We start from the raw sequence: 15,792 nt of genomic DNA, 5'->3' as shown, positions 1-15,792 counted from the left end.
ACACAGACAGACCGCGTGTGAAGAAGAAGAAGAAGAAGAAGAAGAAGAAGAAGAGGAAAGAAGAGGAAGAAGAAGTGGAAGGATGTCTCATGATTTGAATGCCGTGTTCTACTCCCACGTCTATCACCCTGTTCAAGCTGGGAGCATCGATGGTACAGACACTGCTCCTCACGACAATGGTGTCTATCGAGCTATGCTTGCTTCTTCCACGGGTCTCTGTAAGTCTCTCTTCTCTTCCCTCTTTGATCTGTTCCGTAACTTTTGAGATTGGGTGTCTGGGTTGGTAAAAACTAGAGTCAGCCCTAATAAGGAAGACATACACAGAGAGATGATGTACATATGTAGAGACAGATGTTGGTGATGATAATGTATAGAGAGATGATGATGATAATGTATCAAGACATTAGACCCAACCCTTATAACTTTAAAGAGAGAAAGATTAAACCCAAGCCATGCAACATGAGAGAAAGAGAGAGTGCTGAAGAAGAAGATGATAATGTATTGAGAGCTTAGAACCGACCCATCTAACTCTGAAGAAAAAAATAAAGTAAAATGCAATATCAACACCTCCAAAACAATTTCAAATACATTTAAAATTTCATTGATGCATCGACTTTCTGAACCTTACTGCCTGAATTATTACAGTAAAATAGTGCCAGATCTTCAACAAAGGAGGTAATAGGAATTTAAAGGAATAATCAACCTTGTGAAGTACTCATGTGAAAAGCTTGAATAACTTGTATCCACTCTCGTGCATTTTGTATGGTTATTTTCAATTCTCTTCTGGAAAATACTGTTAAATTTACAATGAAAACTTATGTCTTTTGTACATCTGTGTTAGAATAATAAGAGTCAAAGGAGTGGTTTCAATTATTCTTCCTGAATACACATTGCTAAACTTATCCATGCATTTCTGTTAACTTTTAAGATAACATAAATTTAAAATTTCCTTCAAATAAAGTGGCAAAGTGCTTTCTTTGGGATTAACTGCAATGCATATACACCTAAAGAACCTGGTGGCATTGAGTTCCTCCAATTCTATGGAAGTAGACGGGGAACTGAAATGATCAATGGGTCTGGAAAGTAGAACATGTATAGTGCTTCAGTATCTCTGTGTAAAAACATGAGGCGTGCTATTGAGCCAGTTAAAACCTGAATGTGAGTTGAGTTTGGAACTTGTACATCTGTCTTGTAAGGTTTCCAATCTGATGATTAATCTTGTTTACACATGTCCAAACTTCCATGACAATGTACAATGCTTTCACTTTTTTCTTTCCATTTTTTTTATGAGTGCACATGATCAAATGCATATTATTATTCTAGGATCTGTTCTACATAATGCAATAGTTTTTATGTGTTATTTTTAGATGATCCTTTGGGGGATGCTAAAGCACAAGGGGATCCTTATTGTATTATTTTTGTCGGGCGATTGTCAAGAGACACAACAGAACAAACACTCTCGGAGGTAGGTGTCCTAAGTCAAGCGAATTCCTTTTTTTTGGACATATGTTGATTGGTACAGCTTAAATATAAGTTAATATGTACAGACCGAAAGGATCCACATTTTGGTGTATTGTATGGGTAAAATTGAATCAGAAATCTGGCAAACAGGATGACGCATACAATGCAAGATCAATAATGATGACAAATAAATCACGTTTCCTATTTCTATATATGCAGGTTATGAGTAAATACGGGAGGATAAAAAATCTTAGACTTGTCCGACATATTGGTGAGTGTAGTATTGGTTATTATGATCGATATCTCCAGACAGCTTTTTTCACTTATTAAAAAATTCACTCTGGCTTAAAATGAATGCGTTTGGTTAGTTACGGGAGCATCTCAAGGATATGCATTTGTGGAGTACGAAACAGAAAAGGAAATGCGGTATGCATATGAGGTTCGTGGAATGGTCATCGTGGTTACTTACTGTTTACGTGGTTTTTAGGGCTTGATTTTCTAGGGTTTTATGGTTTTCAGTCAGCTCAACATGTAAACATTGATGGCAGTCAAATATTGGTGGACTACAATAGACAACTACTAATGCCAGGCTGGATTCCGCGCAGATTAGGTAAGAACAACCTGGTAATTCACCCTAATATTATATTGTCAGTTGAAATGATCACTTTTATGGAAGGTTGCAAAATATATATAGTCCCTCTAACCATGATGATACGATGAATTGATTCTCTGAGAAAATGAATCTACTGTCTATACATTTCTAGACTCCCACTGTCATCCTTCTGCGAATCTAATTGGTTGTGTATTGAAATCCATTCTATTTTGTGTTTTTTTCTGGGTCTTATATCCGTTTCTTAAAAGATTCATGAGACGACTATGCTGATAATAATGTCTACTTCTAGTTCTTCACAGTTTTTATTTATACTTTCACATGCCTAGGTATAATAAATGTCAAGTAGTGGCAGCGATGTCCAGTTAATACCTCTTTTGAAGGGTTGGGCATCCAACTATACATGATTGCATGAGTCATATAAGATGGGTGCACCATGCAACGATAATGTTTATAGAGAATGTAGAACTTGAAGGATGGATTTTGAACACGTCATACTGTGACAAAATTTTAAACTATGTGTCAGTGAGATAACATTTCTTAGTGGCACAAAGAAACATTAATTTGCCAATACATGGTTCCCCTTTTTCTCCAATCATTTTTGAAAGGGTTGAATAGCTATATATTTCATGCTATTTCTGTTGCACATTCCTTGAACACTCAACATTTCTGACGTAATAGATAATCATGATATGTTTGGAAGTTCTATGCAGGAGGTGGTTTGGGTGGTCGTAAGGAGTCAGGCCAATTACGATTTGGTGGTCGAGATCGACCATTTCGCAAACCTTTGTAAGTATGACTTGTATGTATATCTGTCTTATTAGTTTAAAGCTTTAGAAATCCTTAATTATAAGATATCAGTTACTCTCTTTGTCTTATTTTGTACTTATCTTTCACTTATGAATTTTTGACTTCATGAAATGTTTGGTGAAGTTTATATCTGTGCACGCCTTTATTTGATTATTAGTTTTTTCTTGTTCACTCTGCTGGTGGGTTTTTTATGCATTTGTATTTCCACTCTAGCTCTCATCACGGATGAGCCTCCCATTGCATATCAAGATACGTTCTACTCAGTTAGGTTGTTAATTCTGTTTTGTCATCACATTTTTCGTGTGTTTCCTAAGCACATTTTCTGTATGGAAAGTAGGTTTTTGTTACAATTTTTAGAGTAATTTATGAGACCATGTGTAGGCGGCCTATTCCAGAAAAAGAACTTGAAAAACTTGGGATACCTTTGCCGGGCAATTATTTGCAAAGATGGGAGGTAAGATTTTTGTTATTTCATCATAATATGCAATTTGATCAAACATTGAAATTATGACAGAAAAATCTGAAAATTGCTCTTAATTTTCTCAGATACCCCAACTGCCAAAGAGGAGATCACATCGGTCTGGGGATAAGCCTGTGGTGCTGGAATATGTAACTAGCATACTTAGGCTAAAGAACTATATAAACATTTCAATTCCAGTCACATTTAGTGGAAGCTTGTGAATATCTTGCAGGCAAAAAGATCATCAGAATTGAGTTCCAAAGATTCTCAGTTCCAAGACGAGAGCGGAAGAAAACAACATAAATTGAGAGCAGACGACGATTCTAAAGGTTACTATGAAGAGGATTACAAAAGGCGGCGTCATAGTGTTAGAAGAGCCAGTTACCAGGAACGTGAAAGTGATGATCGGAGTACCTATCAAGAAGCAGATCATCACAAGAGATATGGGGGAAGATCTCACAGCCAAGAAAAACATGCTGGATATGAAAAAAAGTCACATGTTTCATCAGAAGACCACAAAAGGCATCAAACTAAGAAACATGAAAAGCAGTTTTATGGAGAACTTGAGAGACACGAAAAGGAAGATGATGAGAGCAGAAGATATCATGCTGAGAAGCATGAGGAAAAGGAGTCTTTTGAAGAACATGAGAGACGTGGAAAGAGAGAGTCTTTTGGAGATCATAACAGGGAAGATGATGTGGGTAGGCATCATCACCGTAAACATGAAAGAAAAAACATTCGGGAAGAAGAGCGTGAGACAAGTCATGATCATATAAGACATTCACAGGAAGAACATCGTCATCATCGAAGCCGAAAGGATGATCATCATCATCATAAGAGAAAGGATGAGCACAGTAAGGAAAGGAAATCGAGTAGAAGGTCCCCATGTAGAGACGGAAGCTCTCACGATGATAATACAAGACGACAGAAGAGAAGACGAGGTGACAGAACTTCACCTGACAATAATATAAGTTCGGAAACTGATTTGATGCGAATGGAGAAACATAAGGAGAGATTAAATTTGAGAGAGATGAATAGGTGGGATCCTTCAGAAGGATGAAAGGGAGTGAAGAACAATACTTGACTTGGAAACATTTGTAAGTGCCAATATTCTTGTTAGCTTTTATGCCACTAGACTTTGTATGACATTCAGAATTATGTGGCGAGACCTTTTGTACAGTTAATATATTGCCCTGTTTTTGTATGAAATAGAAAGAAAGACTAATCAAATTTTGTAAATGTGTTCATTTTCTTAATCATGATTTTGCATCCAGTGTAATCAAGGTACGTATTTTCATGAAAACCACATTGAAGGGGTGGACAGCCGTTTTCACCTTTGTATAACTACTATAAATGGTGGGTGATGAGGTGCTTTATCTATGATACATATTTTGTACATGTCTCAAAGTTTATACAAACATTCTGTCATCTTATATTTACTGCCATGAATTAGTATGTGTCCCATTAACCAATTACCTTTATTTAGCCTGTCTGCATGTCATGGACCCATTCACGTAAGCACATTTAGCAATCCATCTAGCATGGTCTATTGAAGTAGTCATATATATGTATGACATTTCAACAACTTGCAATCCAATGCACCCAATTGCTTTAGCTAGTGGTCGGTGTAAATCATTACTGCAAACAATTGATTTACCTGGTGATCAGTATATATGTTGACTGCAAGCAATTGATTTTACTCACGAGTGGAGTGATGTGGAATGCAAACAATTGAGTTAGCTGGTGACTGGTGTATATGTTAATTATAAACAACTGATGTAGACTCTCAAGGGTTAACATAAATGCTTGTTGTAATTTGATGATTTGCTGCTTTCAATTTCAACCTATGCTGATTGTATTTTGAGGATTTTCTGGTTTCAATTTCAGCCTGTCATAGACGTTGACTGGTCAATACCTGTCTCTCATAACCCGCTTACAAGTGCTGGCATCATGCCTAATGTACTTATTGGGAAGATGTGTATTACTGGTACAATACTTTATGGGTGACAATCATGGATGTATCATTCACTTTCACACGTGTACCTAGTTTGACATAAATTAATAGTGAGGTTGTAGAGGCTAAATTACATAGTCATCTGTTCTAGTTGACTGCCAATTTTTGCCTAAATTATTTTATCATCCCAGATTAATTGATAATTTTTTGCCGTTTATTTTTATACATAACATTTTGGATGGCAACATTTTACCATGTTCATGAAATTAAATGATACTTTATAATGTCATTACTTTGTAGGGAACTCTAGATTTGGCATCATTGTTCAAGAATGTCTCTCTATTAACTTGCCTTTCCTATTATTATTTACTTTTACTGTTACATTTTAAAGAACTTAACCCTACAGCGGCATGGCTATGCATTTGCAGCCTTCTGCAGGTTCCCTTGGTTTCTTTGAGAAAGCGTGGTCTTTTATGTCTCGAGACAACGAGATTCCACCTTTCAAAGACTTTGATAAAGAATGGTCACGAGAAAACGAGATCCCATCTTTAAGAGATGATTGGATGAATGCAGATGAGCATATCAAATGTCTTTTCCGAGTTGATTTGCCATTATCGGCGTTACAAGACAACCTGTGATACCCATTTTTATCAGAACACTTTAGATTTTCATCAGCGTACTTTTTGGTTTTGTTGGAGCACTTTGCACTTTGGTCAGAGCACTTTATAGGCTCCCCATAAATCTCATCATAATCTGTGTCAAGCCCTTCAGGCGGAAGTCCATCTGGTAAACAACAACTGCATAACGTTCCTGAAAATTTGCAAAATAGCTTCAAATATATATAGAGAATGAAACATATCCCAGATTAATTGAACACAATTTTCAAAGCCACGGTAATTCAATAGAATTTCTTATTGGTTTAAATTGAAGCACGACCTATTTTAGCAAGACGGTTGATCCAACCCGGAAGAGGTGCATCCAGTAGCCTCTTGCAAACATCTTCACAAAAATGGTTGCAGTTTTTGTAGAGCAAATGATAAGAATCACCAAAATATTCATAGGAAATTTCTTCCATGAAGTCTCTGAACTTCTTGGGTCCCATCCGTACTGTGCCTAATGTCATCGATTTGCGGAACTTGAACCCCGGACATTGTTGTGGTTCCACTTCAAATACACCACTTGCTGGATAGTCATGGGCACCATATGCATATTCTACGCCATAAGCTGTATTTTTCTTCTCAGAAACAAGAGTATTAGATGTTACATTTGCATCTTATATACAGGAAAATACATCCATATATAGCACGCACAAATACATATATAACAATACATACACACATATATGCATACATACATACTGGAGATTCATACATGTAAACATACAATATGCCCATACATTTATGTTCACATGCATGAATGCATGAATCCAGGCTTCTATTGTTCATCTAGGAAGATATATGAGCTGAACTGTATTTTGTAGGTCAAAGTAGGAGTTTATATCTTTTGATAAGAAAATGATATATTGTAGAGTTCAATTCCTTAGAATAGTTGAAGATCATGAGCTCTAGCAATGAGCTTCATTATAATGACAACGTATAACTGCCCTTGACTATGGGGATCTGGAATATACTTATATATAAACTCAATCATAAATCTCAAGCTTCTGAAGTACATAGCTAGCAACCTATGTGAATCTCTATAATGTTGATTTTAACTGCTTTACATCCACAGCTTGTGTTGTACATAGAACTTCGGAGAGTCACAGGAATTACAAAATACTTACTAGTTTTCTTTTACATGTTTTTATTGATTGAAATTATCCTAATGATACAATTTGAGATGCTTCATGATGATGCCAAATCTTTCATTGATCTTGACAAGCAACCTCTCATGACAAATAAGATTACCCACGTTTGAGATAGGTAGTAATTAGTGGATGCATTTCCATAAGTTTGGCGGCTCACATTTGAAAATTTAGGTTACTGCAATTTTGGTTAGTAATGATCTGCGCTTCAAAGATGCATTTAAATAACTTGGCGACTCGCACTTCAGGAATCTAGGAATTTAGAGTGATTCTCAAGTAAGTGATGTTGAAGAGGTAGAACTGAAGAAGTCGTTGGGCTTACAGAAAGTCTTCCCCTTAGATCAAGTTCTTCTACTCATTGAATAAATGCATCATGAAGAGTGAATGGAATCAGGGTACATTGCATAGAAACATTGAGGAGTATGTATGCAAGAGCTTTCATCTTTATTATATCAACAATCAAGGAAAATCGTGAATGGCAGGAAATATAAAGACCTTATCAAGATCCTTTATCTAACCAATGGCAAGAACCTTTATTGCATGACACTACACTAATAATCGTTTCGGAATATCCTGTAAAAGGAACATTGCTGATTCTAAGGCCTTAAAATACAAAGACTTCTATGAACTTTATTCATAAGGAAAAAGTAAAAATCATGGAGAGGTCATATATACAACTCATAGTGCATATCATTTGTCTGAAAGCTCAATATAAATGTCTTCATAACTGAAAAGTCTGACAGCATGTATTGTGTCCTTTTCAGAAGCTCTTGGCTTATTCACATCATGAAAGTACCAAACGGATGATTCTCTTTTAGCGTAAAGAAAGCATAGAATTTGTCAATAGGTTGTGTCTTTGTCAAATCCTGATTATAACTGGTGTCTTATGTAAGATGCAACAACTTGCAGAAACAATATTATTATTCAAACTCTGTAAATTACTTTCATAATGTAAGCAATGGTGTATATATTAATGAGCCAACTTGTTCCACGAAAGAAAATTCTCTTGAAAGTTATGGAATCATTTTGAGGTTAAGGAAACTGCTGAATTGCTAATCCAAGTTTTAGCATGAATTACTAAACAAAATTTCTGTTCCCTCGAGAAGGTGCATGCATCGTCAATCAAATTCTTGGAGTGCAAATTGCTAATCAAAGTTTTAGCGTGCAATACAAATTAATGTTTTTTGCATGCATTGGTAGTACATGCATGTTAATCAATCATTTCACTTGAGAAAAGGAAGAAAAGGCAAAATTTGGTTGAGAACATATTGGAAAATGGATTCAGAATCCCACCTTCGATAGCCGAATGATATACACCAAGCCCGAACCAATACATGTATCCATTCATATCCGTGAGATCGTAGACATTTAACTTCACTGGCTCACCGACCATCTTTGCTTCTGTGTTTGCATCATTTGTGGGAGCCATGTTCTACCCTAATGACAAAAGTACTCAAATAAATTTAGTCACTCCCATACATTAAGACAGACCAGAATTAAAATACAGCAAAGGAGTAATCTAATGGCTCTTTTTATAAACAAAAACAACAAAAGTAATTAAAACAGTTTGCCTGAACCTATAGAAAATAAATATTGAAACTGAATCTATGTAGAAACAACAACTTTATTATAATCTACAGAAGATACATTATCTTATCTCTATTCCAGAAGACGACACAAATAAGACATCAGCAGATCAATATCTCAATCGGCCGAAAACCAAATTCGCTTTGATAAGAACGAAAACAATCACAAGAAGAGAGCATTGAATCTCTGTTTAGAATGTAACAATTACCCTAATCTACAGATGATAACAAGATAAAACTAAAATCGTTGAATCATTGAGGAACTCTAATCCTCGAAAGAGTAAAATCGAATCATTTTTGTTTGAATAAACAATCAAACATATCCTAATCCTACAGTATATTATATGCACGTGTGCGCATATAGTTATACGTTGTTATCTGTTAAAGAGCGAGTATATACCCTAATCCATTAGAAGAAAAAACATTGAAACTTTGTTTCATATTAACCAATTAGAAATACCCTAATCCAGAGGATGAAATTTTCCATTGAAAATTTCAACCAGAGAAGCAAAACAATAAAAAAAAGAAAATCACTGAAACTTTTGTCAAAAAGCGATCAGAGAAACAATTCCTAATCTGCAGAGAAGGATTAAAAGGCGCGTAGGGAGCATAGAGAGAGCGCCCAAATACCCGAAACAGAGAAGAAGAAGAAGAAGAAGAAGAAGAAGAAGACAAAGAAGAAGAATTTAAATGCTAATAATAATAGAAACATTGTGTTTTGAAGTAGAAGAAGAAGACCCCTAATCCATGCGCAGATTCATTTCTGATAGAGGTTTCTGATCATCTCAGAAATGTCTTAATGAAGAAGAAGAAGAAGAAGAAGAAAGAGAATAGGAAGAAACCAACAATCCATGGCCAAAGAATTTTCATGGGTTATGTTTATTATGCAAGTTTTAGATATTCTATAGCTTGCCCCCAGGCCATCATTTCCTTCTGTTTATGTAACAATCGACAACGGTTCGGTTCGGTTTGAGAGGATCTAAACCGACCCGTTTAAATTTTTTTAAACCTGAACCGAACCGTACCTCGAAACCGTTAAACCGAACCGTTAAACATTTTCCAAACCGTTAAACCGTAAAAACCGCAGTTTCATGGTTCGGTTTCAGTTTTCAACATAGGTCTAATTTTTTATTTTTTATTTTTTAAAATTTATAATATTTCATTATTTAAAATTTTTAAAATGTGAGAATAAGGTCTAAAAATGAAAAGATTGTTTAAAAACAATTTTTACCATTTTTTACAATTTTTTTAAAAATAAAAAATAAAATAAAAAACCGTTTAAACCGCGGTTTTTGATTATTGAAACCGACCGAACCGTTAAGCCGTTAAACCACAATTTCGCGGTTCGAACCGTTGCCAATTGTTATTTATGTTTGTCCAAAATTTTAGATATATCCTCTTCTGCTGCCCCTCTTGTAGGAAGAAACCAAGAATCCATGGCCAAAGCTTTTTCCTTCTGTTATGTTCATTATCCAAGTTTCCAGGTATTTCCTTTTGTTTATGTTTATTGTCCAAAGTTTTAGATATATTTCTCTTCCCCTACCCCTTTGTACCTTGTAACTGTAAGTTGTAACACACATCCGATGTGTTAAGGGGTTCTGTGATCGGAACCACAAACACTCCACCATGAAGGATTGAAGTGAAGGCCTTCTTGACAGATAGAGAGAAGGTGCACATGACTTTAATAATTGTCAATTGTGGGCTTTCTTTCTCCGTCTTTGAGTCGTGAGTCGTGGGGGTTTCTAAGCCTTGTTGACGGATAGAGAAGACACCCATGACTCGAGGCGTGAGTCACGGGCTTCTCTAAGCCTTCTCGGTGGATGGAGAATACAGGAACCACAAACACTCCACCATGAAGGATTGAAGTGAAGGCCTTCTCCACATATAGAGATACGGTGCACATGACTCTAGTAATTGTGAGTCGTGGGCTACTTTCTTTCTCCATCTTCGGGGCGTGAGTCGTGGGGGGGTTTCTAAGCCATCTCAAAGACACTCATGACTCAATGCGTGAATCTTGGGCTTGTGGCATTGTGTTGTCCTTTTCAAGCAATTGCTCCACGATAAAAAACAAACTCAAATATCATTTCAAGTAATATTTGTAAGCCTTGTATACCAAATACAAAGTACAAAGTTTTAGAATAAGCTATTTTATAGGAACTCGAGTGAACAAGTATGTTATCAACACGTCCGCGTTCACAAGTGGAAGGATCGCACAGTCCACTTGTAGATTCCTTTTATAATTGTGCAAATTTACGCTATCTACAAAAACTTGATACATCAGTATCACATGTTCAACTACCTTATTAGAATTTGCAAAATTATTAATATGTAACATGTCTCAAAATGGAAAACATGTGGTTTTCAATACAACTTTAAAGTTGATGATCTGCAAATGCGACTATAGTTAAATTCAAGAATAGCACAATGACACACTTATTTGACACAAGTTAAAGTTTCAAAACAAAGTTTTGATATTTGGGAAGGTTTTTGTGAAAAGTTGAGGTGTCCATATATCCATACTATAACAATGAGTTAGATTCGAGAGTCTGACTATCACTATAATGGTCTATATAGCGTTTGGTATGTAGGTTTATGTACATTATGAGAGTGTAGATGCCAAGATTGGAAGTGAATCACACTATATATTTGTGTTTAAGGTCGATACAATCCAATCCTTAGGTGAATCTTATAGGATTGTGGACCTTAGGATAATGTTAGTAAAAAAGCAAGGATATTAAACCCGTATAATACAAAGGATAGACAACCAACTAACTAGATTGCAAGGCCAAATGAAATAGGATGAATTTTATGCAGGTGAAATAGAAGTCAATAAATGATGAACGAAGTAGAGAATCCTAAGGGAAGGAAGGTTAATAACACATTGTGTGCCTTGATGACCAAAGCTACAAAGTTCCGAAATTTTTCAAGTGGAATGGACAAAGATGAAGCAACAAAGCATTGTAATATAGGAGTATAGAAAGAGAACAAAGGTTGTGGGATTGTGCCTGTAATGAATTTCATCTCGTATTCGTGGTTCAGTTCGGTTCAGGTTTCGAAATTTTTAAACAGTTCGGTTTGGGCAATCTTGAACCGAACCATTGCCCAATGCCGATTGTTAATTGTTTCTTGAATATTTCTCCAATAACATACAATGAAAGGGATTTAAAGCATAAAACAACTCGTTATCATTTAGTTGTTAATGCCTCTTGGTTACATACGAGACTCAAGAGAGTGAAAACAAAAGTCAGCTCAGAGTTGTGATTTTCAGCCCACGTCGTGGATTCATGCCCGACAAAAATTTGAACCCAATTCAAAATCACTAGAAAAAAGAGGGAAGATTTGTTGTCATAGAAAACCCAAAACTAGTGCTGTGAATTACAATCTGAACATGACTTAAACATGAACCCATACACATCGTTTCGAAATTGAGCAAGAAACTACTTACTTGGAGCATATTAGACAACAAATATGCAATCTAATCACACTCACATAATGATTTCAACCCTCTTGTGTGAAACATATACATCCCAAATTGAGTAATAATGAGACATTTACAAGCCAATGGAAGTGTTATAGAATTGGTCGGTGTTAGGCCTATACCAGGACTGGGGTGTGGTGGACATCTCCATCAATTGGAACACCAGTTTCGCAAAGACAAAAAAACACCATATTCCAAGTATAGTAAAAACTATTATCATCGGAGATTTCAAAGGTCGGGCTGCGGCATTACCCGGACATTTCAAAGGTCGGGCTGTGGCATTACCCGGACATTTCAAAGGTTGGGCTGTGGCGTTACCCGGAGGTACCCCCGACCGGATGGCACGGGGATGGTCTCGAAGCCCTTGGGGAACCTCTCCCGGGCCACATCATCAGATAACCCGGGCAGAACCATGCACGGGTCGCCATGCTTCCAATCCACAGGGGTGGCCACGCCATAGCTGTCGGTGAGCTGGAGGGAGTCGAGAACACGGAGGATCTCGGAGAAATTGCGGCCGGTGGAGGCAGGGTAAAGGACGGATGCGCGGAGCCTTTTGTCGGGGCCAAGGATTAGAACGGCACGGGCAGCCAGGGAGGAGCCGCTGGGGTCCAATTCGGACGGGTCGAGGATGCCAAGGCGGACTGCGATGGATCGGTCGGGGTCACATAGGATGGGGTATGAGACCGTGGGAGGGTTTGGATGCGGCAATCCAGCCGCAAGGATGGGCTCCAATCTCCTCTTCGAGGGCGATCCGGATGCTGATGCCGATCCAGATGCCTCCGATCCATGCTGCTTTTTCTCCATGGCTGGAAACCCTGAATTATTCATCAATGGAGATGCCCCTGGGGGTGATCCAGATGTCTCCGATCCATGCTGCTTCTCCTCCATGGCCGGAAACCCTGAAGTATTCAACAATGGAGATGCCTCAGGCTGCGATACAGATGCATCTGATCCATGCTGCTTCTCCGCCATAGCCGAAAACCCTGAATTATGCAACAACGGAGATGACCTAGATGATCCCGTGGAATCATCCGCCTCCTTCTCCGCCATCACACCAGAACCTCGCCGCCTCGCCGCCGCCTGCGCCATGGCGACGCTTTCGATGTCCCGGATCCATTCCAGGTGAGAGGGGAGCGTGTTGCAGCTGAGGGCCAAGACCTTGACCCCACGCTCTGCGAACTGTGGCATGAGTGTGGCCACAGAAGCCAGCTCCGTGGTGCAGACGGGGGTGAAATCGTTGGGGTGGGAGAAGAGGATGGTCCATCGCCCCTCCATGTAGTCATGGAGAGCGATGGGTCCCTGAGTCGACTCCGCCATGAAATCAGGTATGACATCAGTACTCTGCGTTGATACCACTGAATCTCTGTCTGTCTGTCTGTCTGTCTGTTCTGTCTGTCTGTCAGAATTAGGGTTTCCTGTTTTGGAAACCTAGGAGTAGTTCATTCATTTCATGATGGAAGAAGAAGAAGAAGGGTTTAGTTAATTCTCCAAATGCCCCTCTAATTATAGCTTACCCTAGTGATAAGTTGTTACACTAGTTCTAATTCATTTCATGATGGAAGAAGAAGAAGGGTTTAGTTAATTCTCCAAATGCCCCTCTAATTAGCTTACCCTAGTGATAAGTTGTTACACTAGTTCTAATTCATTTCATGATGGAAGAAGAAGAAGGGTTTAGTTAATTCTCCAAATGCCCCTCTAATTAGCTTACCCTAGTGGTAAGTTGTTACACTAGTTCTAATTCATTTCATGATGGAAGAAGAAGAAGAAGATGAAGGGTTTAGTTAATTCTCCCCCAAATGCCCCTCTAATTAGCTTACCCTAGTGGTAAGTTGTTACACTAGTTCTAATTCATTTCATGATGGAAGAAGAAGAAGAAGATGAAGGGTTTAGTTAATTCTCCCCCAAATGCCCCTCTAATTAGCTTACCCTAGTGGTAAGTTGTTACACTAGTTCTAATGCATTTCGTGGAAGAAGAATAAGGGTTTAGTTCATTCTCCCGCAAATGCCCCTCTAATTAGCTTACCCTAGTGGTAAGTTGTTACACTAGTAACCCTAGGCCTTGAGTTCGAAACCTAATTATTGCATCACTCTACTACTCCATACATATCCTTTTAATTTACTGGATGCCAGTGAATATTGTCAATTCCCCAACCCATGAGGAGATATATATATATATATATATATATATATATATATATATATATATATATATATATATATATTAACGTCTTCTAAGGCCAAAATTTGGCCCATGAGACAATCAGTGCACAACAAAATAGGGGGGAGAGAGAGAGAGAGAGAGAGAGAGAGAGAGAGAGAGAGAGAGAGATCTTTTTAATGTCCACAGGAGACCGATTGCAATCTATGAGATGGGGCCTCACCCATGGTAAGGATTGAACTTGCATTCTCATGACTTTTTATGTTATGATCTAAATCACCAAGTTGAGAGAGATTATATTATCATCTTCAAAGGCCAATATATGACCTATGAGACCAAAAATATTACATTTCACGTGAATACGTGTGAAAGTGAGTAGCGACTCTCGATGTTCAAGAACTTTACCAATGAATGTTGCAATCGAGAGTGCACATTGTGGTTGTGAGAGGAATTCGTGCAAGGTTTGGGCTCAATCGAAGAGATGTGGAAAGCATGGTCGAATATGATCAAAGGCAGAGCATTGTATCAAAGTGTGATACTCGGACTCTCGAACTTGTTTAGGGCAAAGTGTGCATAATCGGCCACTCTCATCACTTGTGCCCCAACGCCTCATACATACATGCTCTATTGTATCACATGCGTGCAACCGGTATGCATGCCGCTTAGTATCAATATTTGAGTTCACCTTGAAAATAACACTAGTTAATGATATTCGCTCTTCTGCGCTTGCCAATTGCGTCCTTGCTCCTACTAGTAAGTTATTGTAGTTCCATTTTACTTCTGTCTATAACACCATCGCTATTAAAAGATATATGTGTTTTTTAGACACGTGTTATTTTCTATGTCTCTTGCTTTGTCTTGCGAACTTCCATACTAATGGTGAGAAACCAAATTCGTCGTATCCTCCAAATTTATTGACAACTAAATTTTCTAGCTATTCCTCTTTGGTTTCAATGTTGTGGTGTAAATGTTCCAACATCTGTTGATGCAAGAAGCACAAAACTTTAACATGAACATCAATTACAATTACAAGCCACAGACATATGTAAATAATTTAGTACGTATATATTTATGCATATGTATGGGGTCGATGTGTGTATTTGATGATAAAAAGTATGTGTGCATAGAGTGCTCGCACGCGTTTTTGTGAATGTATACAATTATATCAATTGATTACCTTGTGGCGGAGCAGAACTTTTATAGTTCTATTAACACCCTTAACTAGAAGACCACAAGGGTTGTCACATTGAGGTCCGATCATCAAACCTAACAAATCCATTATTGTGGGGATGTATATTGACATGCTTGTACAATTTCATCCTACTAGAACCCATTTGGATAATTACTTGTACAACATTGTGCCACCTTTGTTTGTTTGTTTGTTTGTTTTAAGAATGCTACCAAAAGCCTATATTTCAATAAAAGAAAGTATTGCCTCTTTTTGCAAACTCTTCTTGCTCGACTAACTTTT

At 37.6% G+C, this 15,792-nt stretch overlaps 2 protein-coding genes, 1 long non-coding RNA gene and 1 pseudogene across 9 annotated transcripts; 1 reads left to right on the top strand and 3 right to left on the bottom strand.

Moving 5' to 3' along the window:
* LOC147862259 (RNA-binding (RRM/RBD/RNP motifs) family protein) lies at positions 1-4,518 on the top strand. Of its 3 annotated transcripts, none has more exons than XM_087322197.1 (9): positions 2-218; positions 1,368-1,465; positions 1,681-1,732; positions 1,830-1,900; positions 1,981-2,071; positions 2,785-2,860; positions 3,263-3,335; positions 3,428-3,478; positions 3,574-4,518. In XM_087322197.1, exons 1-9 carry the CDS (start codon positions 83-85, stop codon positions 4,399-4,401), a joined length of 1,476 nt encoding a protein of 491 aa, XP_087178323.1. In that variant the 5' UTR covers positions 2-82; the 3' UTR covers positions 4,402-4,518. The 3 variants fall into 3 exon arrangements, with proteins under 3 accessions (XP_087178324.1, XP_087178323.1, XP_087178322.1); XM_087322196.1 differs by having other exon boundaries at positions 3-218; positions 3,428-3,490; XM_087322198.1 differs by lacking the exons at positions 3,263-3,335; positions 3,428-3,478; positions 3,574-4,518 and having other exon boundaries at positions 1-218; positions 2,785-2,864.
* Positions 4,519-5,552: 1,034 nt separating this feature from the next.
* On the bottom strand, positions 5,553-9,552 carry LOC147862257 (deSI-like protein At4g17486). Of its 5 annotated transcripts, none has more exons than XM_087322200.1 (4): positions 9,528-9,552; positions 8,393-8,531; positions 6,232-6,519; positions 5,553-6,105 (listed from the first exon to the last, which is right to left on the bottom strand). In XM_087322200.1, exons 2-4 carry the CDS (start codon positions 8,526-8,528, stop codon positions 5,696-5,698), a joined length of 834 nt encoding a protein of 277 aa, XP_087178326.1. In that variant the 5' UTR covers positions 8,529-8,531; positions 9,528-9,552; the 3' UTR covers positions 5,553-5,695. The 5 variants fall into 5 exon arrangements, with proteins under 5 accessions (XP_087178326.1, XP_087178329.1, XP_087178328.1 ...); XM_087322203.1 differs by having other exon boundaries at positions 6,232-6,529; positions 9,528-9,551; XM_087322202.1 differs by lacking the exon at positions 9,528-9,552 and adding an exon at positions 9,424-9,515 and having other exon boundaries at positions 6,232-6,529.
* On the bottom strand, positions 7,248-8,090 carry LOC147862258 (uncharacterized). The gene is made up of 3 exons (XR_015530017.1): positions 8,003-8,090; positions 7,337-7,965; positions 7,248-7,300 (listed from the first exon to the last, which is right to left on the bottom strand). It is a non-coding gene; the product is annotated as an uncharacterized LOC147862258 (long non-coding RNA).
* A 2,524-nt stretch (positions 9,553-12,076) lies between the features above and the next one.
* Positions 12,077-13,492, bottom strand: LOC147862256 (uncharacterized; annotated as a pseudogene).
* Between the last annotated feature and the right edge of the window lie 2,300 nt (positions 13,493-15,792).

The sequence above is a fragment of the Azolla caroliniana genome, unplaced genomic scaffold, assembly GCF_043228905.1.
Source record: "Azolla caroliniana isolate FFs.n. ecotype wild unplaced genomic scaffold, voAzoCaro1.0.p SCAF_7, whole genome shotgun sequence".
Classification (NCBI taxonomy): domain Eukaryota; kingdom Viridiplantae; phylum Streptophyta; class Polypodiopsida; order Salviniales; family Salviniaceae; genus Azolla; species Azolla caroliniana.
Note: the sequence above shows the minus strand (reverse complement) of the source record. Positions and strands in the feature narration are given on the sequence as shown.